The 12,489-nt window shown below is 39.0% G+C and overlaps 1 protein-coding gene across 1 annotated transcript in view; it reads right to left on the reverse strand.

Moving 5' to 3' along the window:
• Positions 1-203: 203 nt before the first annotated feature.
• Positions 204-12,489, reverse strand: part of NXPH2 (neurexophilin 2) — a 127,731-nt gene continuing 115,445 nt past the window's right edge. Inside the window, exon 2 of the mRNA XM_070380625.1 lies at positions 204-2,612. Coding sequence (XP_070236726.1) covers positions 1,869-2,612 — 744 coding nt within the window. The 3' untranslated portion in view covers positions 204-1,868. The remainder of the gene's footprint in view (positions 2,613-12,489) is intronic.

Raw genomic sequence — 12,489 nt, forward strand, 5'->3', positions numbered from 1 at the left:
GAACGCTCAGTTGATAATGCATACACACACGAGCACACGCACACTAAACCATTGTGAAGAAAAGAAACAAGAACAATCTTTAAAAAATCAAAAACTTAAAGTCATGTGACAGATTTAGGAAATTCTTTTTATTTACATAGAAATGTGTACACATACTTTCTCTGTACACAGGAGATCTAAGTGTATATACACATATGGTTCCCACATATTTTACAGTAAATAGTAGTTTAATCTTGTTCCTAGGTTAAAATAAAATGATGTCTCAAAGTATTTCACACCAACCACAAAATTACAAAAGCACCCGATGAACTCAGAGCAAAAATTTCAAGCCTGTATTACCACACACTAAGCCTAGTACAATTTTTACAAAAGACAAAAAACAAACACTGTGCAGGTGTCACCAGGAAAAGGAAAGGACTAGAGATGCAAAATAGACGAGAGCTGTTGGCTTTTTGAACAACGTAGTAAGAGCATTTTACAGTAAGAGCATTTTGTTCTTCCTTCGGTTGTCAATCCAGTGTTTTACTTTGATATTTTACAGATAAGAAGGGGGAAAAAGTTGACAGCTATCGTAAAAGGAGTAACCATTCCATGAATCTTCTAGGTTCTAGAAACACTTTTTTTACTGGCCAGCCAGATTCTCTCTCTATGCTAATTCAAAGATCATCCACTTCTATGACACAGATGACATTTGACCCCTCATAGAAGATGAAAAGGAGGTGGTTATGAGGCAGCATTCATTAGGAAGTTATCCCAAAAGCCTAGGGAGTCATGTGTCTTGGTTATTAGCATGATAATAATTAGCATTGTTTAAATAAACTCCTTATTTCCACAATTTGATCCTTCATTTAAATAGCTAAATGCAAGGAGAACTTAATCTAACAGGCTAGAAATAATGAATACATCATCCTGGAATTTCCTCCCAATTCCAATCTTTCTCCCATTCTAGCTAGCCTAGGAAACAATTGCTTTCTCTCAATTTCAAAGTTGTTCTACACAGGTATACAAAAATCATACCACCAAATGAATAGAATTAGGTTACAGGGGGAAAACAGAGTTGTGATATTTTTTACAATCTCACATCATTGAACCTGGCAAAGTAATCTAAAAACATCCTGATCGTCATCATTGTTGAACTGACTTACAATACATCCAGATTTGCTTTTTTAATATACCAATATTACTACTCAGATGAGAATCCTAAGGATGGTGACCAACCCAAGGGTAAGTGTTTAAATCCCACTCCACTCAACTCTAGCTCAGATAATAATGTGTTTCATTCCACTGGGGCATTGTAACTTCACACATGAGTTTCGAAGCAAATTTTACCCCTTCATCTCTCATATCACTAACAGCACAGACATGGGAAAAAAGACAGCAATAAAAAAGAATTCAATGTCAGAAATGTGATTCATCTATCAAATACAATCTTTTCAGTTACTTTATTGGATCTGCTATTTTTAAGGTAACTTTCCAAAACATACTTCAAAGGCAGGCCCATTTCAAGAGCAATGTTTATCACATGCATTATTTGGTTCTTTCCTGTTCCATGTTGCTACTACCATCGACTCTTAGAGAAATAAGAATAGCTGGAGGAGTCAGCCTTAGGAGAGAGATCTTATGAGAGAGTGATGGTTTCATACACAGTTTGACTGTTTAGATTAAGGTACTTATGATCATAACAAACACATTTCAACTTTTAAGATGTTTCTTTTTCTTTTTTAAATGTGAAAACCTTATAGGGAATGAAGGTTCACTGCCAGAAACAAAAGGGATCCTTTGCCATGGAAAGCTGAGCTTGGTTCTTGGTGGTACTATTAATAATTGAGTATATATTTATCCTTCCTTTTTATTGGCCATGTGAAGATTCAGCCAGAAGATAAGTAGGGAGTCTCGCTATGGTAATTGTAGTCAGGACAGACCTTTTGCACAAGTTTATAATCAACACTGTAAAAGGCAATGTAGATGCAAATGACCTTGAAGGGCTTGGAACACAACCAGGATACGTGGCTCTGAGTCTGCTCCTGGTAGCAGATCTTGGATGGGTCAAAATTGCACAGGGCGGTCTTCTTGGCCCGATCTGTTTTTTCATACTCAATGCGACAGTTGAAAGATTTGGATTCCTTGGTCTCCAAGGTAGACTGCGGGGAAACTTCAAACTCCACCACTTTGGAGGGGGGTACCAAGCTCACTGAAACGTTGCCCAGGCCGGTGGAATTATGTCGGAAATAAACACTGAAGGTTCCATTTCCATGGTCAACGATTTTCCCCGTGATGAGGAGGTTGAGTTTCACAGTTTTAATGTTGGAATGGAAGTCACCCCATCCAAACATTTTCTTAAATTTTCCTGTTTTCACTATTGGCCTCCTTTTAGTTCTTGCCAATGGCTCCTGAACTTCCGTGATGTTGGCCAGCCAATCCCAAAAGTTCTCCATGCTGTCCGCATAGGCCAAGTGTCCAGGCTTGGGGACTGGAGACTGTTTAACAAACAGGCGCAGAGGGTTGATGATCCGCGAGTGCACCACGTTACCCACCAGGGTCCCTGTGGCATCTTTGTCTTCCCAATCCAGTCCCTCCGTGGCATGCACCACCTTCTCACTGTCACAAAACAGCTGTTCGAAAGGAAGAAAGAAAAATATACTTTAGGTTGGGCTGTGAGTCCACACATACCAAAGCCAAAGCACTGGGGCAATTCTTGTAGTAGTATTTCGCTTCCTGCTAAATACCATTTCACATACACAGTGGGGCTCTGCAGTGTAACAAGATGACCATGTCATTCAAGCAGTATAAATCTGTGAGTACAAACATGGAAATGATGTGATTAGGAAGAGAGGACAGTTGGTTTTTTGTATACGCAGGTTCTGAATCCACTGGATTCAACCAACACTGAATTGAAATTAAAACTAAACAGAAAGTCCCAACTGCCCCCAACTCAAACACAGAAATTTCCAAAAAGCAAAACTTGAATATGTCACATTCTGGCAACTATTCACATTGTATTAGGCATTATAAATAATCTAGAGATGGTTTAAAATATACAGAAGTATGTGCATAGGTTATATGCAAATACTAAACTATCTTATATAAGGAATTTAAACATCCCTGGATTTTGGTATCCAAGGGGATCTTGAAGCCAATCCCCCATGGATACCAAGAGATGACTGCATTTCATTTTAATGGGTTGATGTGGCTTTAGTCTCTGTCTCCTAATCTTTACAATTCTACCTTCCCAGACCGGGGGATATAGTATTTTTTGGTCTCTTATTTGACAAAAACATTCAATTTGTAAGGTCTTTTTTTTTAGGTAGAAAATAACTTTAGTAAGCTGAGATTTCTACCATGGAGCTAGAAGCCATCTGAATATAAGGTATTGATAAGACTCTTAAAATATATTTGTAGATAGCAAGCATATTATTATATTCAAAAGCTTATGTCATATAATTTCATAACTTGATATAATTCAATTTTAAATTCTGTAATTAAAAGTAGCATGAATAATAATATGAAGTTCTATAAAAGATTTAGTTGAAAAAATGTAATCTCAAATTATCTGCCTTTATAGAAGCAGAAATAAACTGGAGATGTATATTTTGAATTAATTAATTGTTGATAAATACATTTTATTACAACTGAATAATACCCTGAAAGATAGAATTGCTAAGAAATAATCATGTGCCTGTGTTTTATGGATTCCACAGTATTTTGATTCAAATCATTCCCCTTGAAACACAGCACTTTATTTGCATTTGATTTTCTTCTAATTCTCTTTGCAGTGTAAGAGTCCTCATGATTTCTAAAAATCATTTAGTTAAGTCAATATGAATTTTGAGAGACAGATTCATAATATATGAAACTGCTGCTTGGAGTGGATATTTATAGATGAATTATAAAGTCTGGAAAATAGAGGTTTCTAGTGGAAACACAGATAGCCTCTTATCTCTAATGGCACAAACCACTCTGGTAATGATTCTCTGGAAAACTGTCAGCGTGATGGAAAGGATGAGAAGGAAGTGGGGCTGTTTTTATGTACTGTTTCCCCAACCCTTTCAAACTTGGTGAAGTACCTGGTAAAACCAGTCTCAGATTATTACAAGAATTATTGCTTTCAATTCAGTTTTGAGAAAAAAAAAAAACTGGCATAGCTTGGATTGTAAATTTTACACTTGACTCTATGGTAGAGTTTAATAATATGAGGTTATATTTTATATATTCATCAAAGTTTAAGTCCTAATAGAGTTTCATGAGAAGTGTTTTCACCTATAACTTGTCCCTGAACACTTTAGAGGAGGAATGCAAGGACTTAAATGTATGTGTGGATTTTTCTTTTTTGTTTTCTGCTTTGGTGGGGAGGGGGCACATAATATATATTGATCCCATTGATTAATTCCCCAAGGCTTTTCCCACTCATGTCTAGTATTTCCCAAAATTCCCTTCTCTAAATTACTGAGGCTTGGCAGAAGGGCAAACTGATATTCTGCACATTCTTATTGTTTTGAAAACCTGAATTCATACTCTCTATTCCTAGGGTCTTGCACATCCTGAAGTCAATACTTCTTTCTCTCTCCTGGTGTTGAAGGACTGGCATAGTCACCAGAAAAAGAGGGATCATTACTCAGGATTTCTGGCTCAAAATATTCTGGGTATTTCTGATACTGTCACTAGTTTTCTGACTTTGAACACTCTTCATTACAATATGCACAGAGCCTCATTGAGATCAACTGGTCAGACAGCCCATGGAAGTCAGTACGGGCTACAGATAGGACTTGAGGTTGCTAAGAGCTAATGCAACCTGGTCCAGGTGACTTGTCTTGTCCTCTCTCCAAGGAGACAGTCAAGGACACATGGACAGATAAGAAACCCCTTGCTGATCAAGGTCCAGTTTCTCTTCTCTGTGATTATGACTCTTGCTATTATTTGTTTTCGCCTTTTTCCAATATTTCATGAGATGTGCCTTGCTTGGTCAACGTTGACAGCCTCACCTACCAATCCTGAGAATGGCCGGTACTAAAGAACTTAATTTCCTGATCTCTATTCCCCAATTTGTCCAATTTCCTAACCTCTTCCTTCACTCCTGTCTTTCTTCCTATCTTTCACAAGATAAATCCCTTTTAGCTTGCTTAAAACAAAACAAACAAAAAAACCCTCAATTCTTACCCATACATAATATGCTTGTGCTCAAGTGCTTAGTCGTGTCCAACTCTTTAGAGACCCCACAGATTAACATATAGACACTAGTGACAGTGACAGTCACTCGGTCATATCCGACTCTTTCTGATCCAAAGGACTGTATCCCGGCAGGGTCCTCTGTCCATGGGATGTCCCAGGCAAGAATACTGGAGCAGGTTGCTATTTTCTACTCCAGGGGATCTTCCTGACCCAGGAATCGAACTCCTATCTCTTGGGTCTCCTGCACTGGCAGGCGGATTCTTTACCACATTCTTTACCTCTGGGCAGGGTTCCCAATTAATACTGTGTTACTAGAATAAAGATCCATTTTCCATTCAAAAATACTTTTTTTTATACAAGTATGACAACACTCTGTACTACCAGCACCAATATGCTCTTTTTATCTTAAAATGCTTGTTTCACATTGCACATTTTTCTGAGTTTTTTCTGCTTGGGTCATTTTTCTTGATGCTTTGCCTGATTTTCTCCTTTTTCTGTTATTGAAAACCTATCAGTGTTAAACTTATTGTACAGTGACAAGTTTTCAATCACATAGAGTCTCAGGCTAACTGATATTGGTGCATTTTAAAATACATGATGAGTTCTATCGTGAGATGGACATTATGAGATCCTTCTCTTATCTCTAGGACTTCTGATGTGATGGTTCTAAGATGACTCAATATTTACTCAAAAATTCACTTATTAATTTTCAAAAATACTACAGATTTTCATTGTAGTAACTGATGTTGTAACAATTTGACCCAAATATAGGTAACTCACCCTAAGAAAGTGAAAAAAAGAACACAAAACTTACCAAACAGATAAATTAGAGGTAATTATTTGCTTTTAGAAACACTCTTCTATTCTTCAGGAAAGATTCTACAGATGAGGATTGAAAACGAAATTTGATTCTTAAAAAGTATATTCTAACACAATACTCTTTAGGTTCAAATCTGCTCAAGTTGCCTTTGATTTAAGGTTTGCCTATGTAAAAATAATGCAATTTAACTCTTAAGCACAGATCTATAATTGTTCTCTGTTTCAGTGAAAACTGTCATTGAGGATTCCTTAGATAAAAAGTAGATGTATGCATCTTTTACTTTTTTTGCTTTACTATTAAACAAATTGAGAAAAGCTGGGTAATGGAAACCCACTCCAATATTCTTGCCTGGAAAATCCCATGGATGGAGAAACCTGGTAGGTTACAGTCCATGGGGTTGCAAAGAGTCAGACACGACTGAGTGACTTCACTTCACTTCTTCAACTTATTTATTACTCTAAAATGTATGGACAGTTCTTACAAGTACTGATTTCCAAATCTAAACTCAAATTTCAAAAAGCTATTTGATGATGATATATATAGGTAGAAGAGTATAATTTAAAAAACAAATATATGTCTAGTTGTCTTAAAAAGCTGCTAGTTGTACCTCTTCTCCCAACTTTCTCTCCCTGTGGTATAACTTGTTCAGTCTTCTCCCTAGAATGCTGCTTAAATGCGGGCGTCACTACTGAGAAGACACCCTCTCCTAAACAGGTCTACATAGATAGTTGTGTGACCCAAGTTCCCAAGGCTGATGCTTAACCTCAAAAGACCTACTCAGGGATGACTGGGGTTTGAATGAACCACAACCCCACCCACACTCATCCAATATACTCCTAATATGGAAGCAGCATGGTGGAAAAAGCATAGGATTTGCTGCCTGATGACCTCATTGTCCCTTGACATGAGCCCCAGTTTTCACACCTATGCCTCCTTTGTTGGTTGATTGTAAGGACTAAATTTAAAAAATGGATGGAAATTACTGAGCCCAACCTCTGGCAAAAGGCACTCAGAGACTGATGGGTCTTACATTATCCAATGGATAGTTCCATGCCTCCTATTCAAAAATTGTCTTCAAAAGATGATATGGATTCTCAGGTCTCCAAGGAACTGATTAGTGATCAATCAAGCAACTTGTTCAATGCCATAGGATAAGTTAATGAGTAGAAATCAACCCTAGAGCATCAATCAAATGCTTCTTCGTGTTCCAGTCTCACTGACATCTGAGTCATATCCAGATCACAGGGACAGGTGAGCATTCTTTGCTAATAAAATGTGTTTGTGGATCTTTGATTTCAGCCTACCAAATGAGTCAGCAAAGGATCTGAAAGTGCAAAGTGTCTGGCAGGACGCTCATTCCTCTGTAGACAATTTCAGTGATATGACACACTGGGAGAGGACTGAAGTGGATCTGAACCTGTTGGCAAACCAGTCTGTTCAAGGCAAGGTTGTTACATGTTATCTGCAAAACACAAGGCTGTATCCCCATTGCTTTTGTACTTGCGGGGGTTCTCTATGCTACTATCAATATCACTGCTGTCTTTTGTCCCATCATATTACAATAATAATGCAAAAACATTTAACTGCTTGCACGAAATGGAGTTTAAAAAAGGCAGAAAAAGAGGAATTTCTGTGCTTTATCTGTTTGAACATTCCCTGATTTCAACACATTTATCAAAGCTTAAGTAATTTATGTCTTGGCAGGGTGTATCAATTTCACAAAGCACACACATTAGCTAGATACAATGATATCATATTAGCTTTTTCTGCATCTTACAGAGGAGCTCAAAAAGATTAATAAAAGCTCAAACCTTCATCAATTAAATGAAGCAGGTGGAAGGAAGGAAGTAAAGGAGGAAGACTGTATTTCATTTCATTTCTTTTGTTTTTAGGGAGAAAAAAAGGCTGACAGGTTCAAATCATTCATCATAACAAGCTGGAGTTGAATTTCACTGATAATTAAATGCATTTTTTTCCCCAAGAGACAGAGAAGCTGCAGTGAATTTTATAGTAGCAGATGTGAGAACTGTCACAAATTATGGAAATAATTTATAAACTAAAAAGCATCTTTCTCTGCAAATACTATATCAGAAGATCTTTTAAAAGTATATCTGTTATGTATTTTTCAGGAAAACATTTTACATTAGACTAGTTTTAGTTTGGAGAAGGCGATGGCACCCCACTCTAGTACTCTTGCCTGGAGAATCCCAGGGACGGGGGAGCCTGGTGGGCTGCCGTCTATGGGGTCGCATAGAGTCGCACATGACTGAAGCGACTTAGCAGCAGCAGCAGCAGCAGTTTTAGTTTACTGGACAGTTGTGTGGTACAGAGTTATAATATATCCTGTACCTAGTTTCCTATATTATTAACATCTTATATATCTTACACGTGTTACAACTAAAGATCTAACACATGCATTCATGCTCACTCACTTCAGTCGTGTCTGACTTTGTGACCCTATGGATGGTGGCCCGCCAGACTCTCAGTCCATGGGATTTTCCAGGCAAGGAGGCTGGAGTGGGCTGCCTTGCTCTCCTCCAGGGGATCTTCTGACCCAGGGATCAAACCTGTGTCTTATGTCTCCTGCATTGGCAGGCAGGTTCTTTACCACTAGTGTGACCTGAGAAGCCCAAAGATCCAATACTTACACCTTATTATTAACTAAAGTCCATGCTTTATTCAGATTTCCTTCATTTTTCCTTAATGTCCTTTATATGTTTCAAGATCCCATCTAGGATCCCACATTATATTTGATCATCATGAACTGTTAAGCTTGTTTTGGCCGTGACCATTTCTCAGTTGTTCCTTGTTTTTGGTGACCTTGAACATTTCAAGGAGCACTGGCTAGGCCTTTCAGTTTGAGTTTGTCTGATGTCTTTCTGATGATTAGAGTAGGCTTTGAGGAGGAAGAACACAGAAGTAAGGTGTCATTTTCATCCCTTCATCGAAAGGGTATGCTCTAGCAACAAGACTTAATCACTATTGATGTTAACCTCTGATTTAGGCAGAGAAGATCTTTTTAAGTTTCACTTACAGAATTCTCACAAGGCTTGTACATTTTTGTTACCATAAGCTTAGTCTAATTTACATTTAATTCAGTGGGACTTGGTTTAGGATTGATTTTTTGTTTTTAAAGTCAGGAATTCAAGCATTTCAATTTATAAGTCTTTACTGCATCACTGAATTCTCTCAAGTAACCTCAGAGTTGCTTAGGAATTCCTATACTATTTATTTATTTATTTTTTAAAATATAAATTTATTTATTTTAATTGGAGGCTAATTACTTTATAATATTGTAGTGGTTTTGCCATACATCAACATGAATCCGCCACAGGTGTACACATGTTTCCCATCCTGAACCCCCCTCCACCTCCCTCCCCATACCATCCCTCTGGGTCATCCCAGTGCACCAGCCCCAAGCATCCTGTATCCTGCATTGAACCTGGACTGGCGATTCATTTCATATATGATATTATACATGTTTCAATGCCATTCTCCCAAATCATCCCACCCTCTCCCTCTCCCACAGAGTCCAAAAGACTGTTCTATACATCTGTGTCTCTTTTGCTGTCTCGCACGCAGGTTATCATTACTATAACAATAGTTACTTTCTAAACTATTTATACATTATTCTAGCACTATTACGTGCTATAAGTATGTCTGTCATCATCAATTATTATTGTTGTTATTTCACATTCATTTAGTATTTATTTCTTAAAAATGGTGCTCATTTAGATAATTGATAATTCAATAAAGAAGAGCTTCAGTTCAGTTCAGTTCAGTTGCTTAGCGTTGTCCGACTCTTTGTGACCCCATGAATCGCAGCACACCAGGCCTCCCTGTCCATCACCATCTCCTGGAGTTCACTCAAATTCTTGTCCATCGATTCGGTGATGCCATCCAGCCATCTCATCCTCTGTGGTCCCCTTTTCCTCGTGACCCCAATCCCTCCCAGGATCAGAGTCTTTTCCAATGGGTCAACTCTTCGCATGAGGTGGCCAAAGTACTGGAATTTCAGCTTTAGCATCATGCCTTACAAATAGTTATGAAAAGAAGAGAAGCAAAAAGCAAAGGAGAAAAGGAAAGACATAAGCATCTGAATGCAGAGTTCCAAAGAATAGCAAGAAGAGATAAGAAAGCCTTCCTACGCAATCAGTGCAAAGAAATAGAGGAAAACAACAGAATGGGAAAGACTAGAGATCTCTTCAAGAAAATTAGAGATACCAAGGGAACATTTCATGCAAAGATGGGCTTGATAAAGGACAGAAATGGTATGGACCTAACAGAAGCAGAAGATATTAAGAAGAGATGGCAAGAATACACAGAAGAACTGTACAAAAAAGATCTTCACGACCCAGATAATCATGATGGTGTGATCACTCACCCAGAGCCAGACATCCTGGAATGTGAAGTCAAGTGGGCCTTAGAAAGCATCACTATGAACAAAGCTAGTGGAGTGATGGAATTCCAGTTGAGCTATTTCTAAAGAAGTGCTTAGTCTTTAAATATCTCACATGGAGTTGGAATTACCTGCTTAATGTATTAGATTCAGATATTCTTCTCAGTTTTGGATCAGGTCTATTGTACTTGACTCTATACATCCAATGAGTCAGTATCAACATTTACATGGGGCTTTCTTTGCAGGTCTGTTTACCAAGTGAATGAAGCTAAGGAAAGTCTCACAAAGCAGTGTTCTACCTTCACAGTAAGCTGTGTGCTGTGGGGCCATGACCATTACTAGGGTTCCCTTGGGATTGGAGACAGTCAGACTTTTGCCATAATTATGGGGTAATCATCTTCTACATGGGCTTCCCAGGTGGTGCAGTGGTAAAATCTGCCTGTGAATGCAGGACATACAAGAGAAACAGGTTCGATTCCTGGGGTGGGAAGATCCCCTCGAGTAGGAAATGGCAATCCATTCCAGTATTCTTGCTGGGATAATCCTATGGTCAGAGATGTGGGCTACAGTCCATGGGGTCATAAAGAGTCAGACATGACTGAGCATGCATGTTATGCTATGCTACATCTATATATCCATCACTGTGATAGCTTTGCTTCTTCTCTGTTGCTGCATGTAGGGATGGGTCCTAAACTGCATGTGGTGGGGTGTGGGGGTGGGGAGAAGAGGAGGAGGAGATGATTTGTCTACACCTTGAGTAACACAAAGGAAGTGAAGGGCATTTAAAATGTGAGCTTCAGTTCAGTTCAGTTGAGTCGCTCAGTCGTGGACTCTTTGCGACCCCATGAATTGCAGCATGGCAGGCTTCCCTGTCCATCACCAACCCTCGGAGTTCACTCAGTCTCACGTCCATCGAGTCAGTGATGCCATCCAGCCATCTCATCCTCTGTCATCCCCTTCTCCTCCTGCCCCCAATCCCTCCCAGCATCAGAGTCTTTTCCAATGAGTCAACTCTTTGCATGAGGTGGCCAAAGTACTGGAGTTTCAGCTTCAGCATCATTCCCTCCAAAGAAATCCCAGGGCTGATCTCCTTCAGAATGGACTGGTTGGATCTCCTTGCAGTCCAAGGGACTCTCAAGAGTCTTCTCCAACACCACAGTTCAAAAGCTTCAATTCTTCGGCGCTCAGTTTTGTTCACAGTCCAATTCTCACATCCATACATGACCACTGGAAAAACCATAGCCTTGACTAGACGGACCTTTGTTGGCAGTAATGTCTCTGCTTTTCAATATGCTTTGGTCATAACTTTTGGTCATAACTTTTCTTCCAAGGAGTAAGCGTCTTTTAATTTCATGGCTGCAATCACCATCTGCAGTGATTTTGGAGGCCCCCAAAATAAAGTCTGACACTGTTTCCACTGTTTCCCCATCTATTTCCCATGAAGTGGTGGGACCAGATGCCATGATCTTCGTTTTCTGAATGTTGAGTTTTAAGCCAACTTTTTCGCTCTCCTCTTTCACCTTCATCAAGAGGCTTTTTAGTTCCTCTTCACTTTCTGCCATAAGGATGGTGTCATCTGCATATCTGAGATTATTGATATTTCTCCCGGCAATCTTTATTCCAGCTTGTGCTTCTTCCAGCTCAGCGTTTCTCATGATGTACTCTGCATAGAAGTTAAATAAGCAGGGTGACAATATACAGCCTTGACGTACTCCTTTTCCTATTTGGAACCAGTCTGTTGTCCCATGTCCAGTTCTAACTGTTGCTTCCTGACCTGCACACAGGTTTCTCAAGAGGCAGGTCAGGTGGTCTGGTATTCCCATCTCTTTCAGAATTTTCCACAGTTTATTGTGATCCACACAGTCAAAGGCTTTGGCATAGTCAATAAAGCAGAAGTAGATGTTTTTCTGCAACTCTCTTGCTTTTTTGATGATCCAACAGAAGTTGGCAATTTGGTCTCTGGTTCCTCTGTCTTTTCTAAAACCAGCTTGAACATCTGGAAGTTCATGCTTCACGTACTGCTGAAGCCTGGCTTGGAGAATTTTGAGCATTACTTTACTAGCATGTGAGATGAGTACAATTGTGCTGTAGTTTGAGCATTCTT

This window comes from Bos mutus, chromosome 2 (assembly GCF_027580195.1).
Source record: "Bos mutus isolate GX-2022 chromosome 2, NWIPB_WYAK_1.1, whole genome shotgun sequence".
Lineage (NCBI taxonomy): Eukaryota > Metazoa > Chordata > Mammalia > Artiodactyla > Bovidae > Bos > Bos mutus.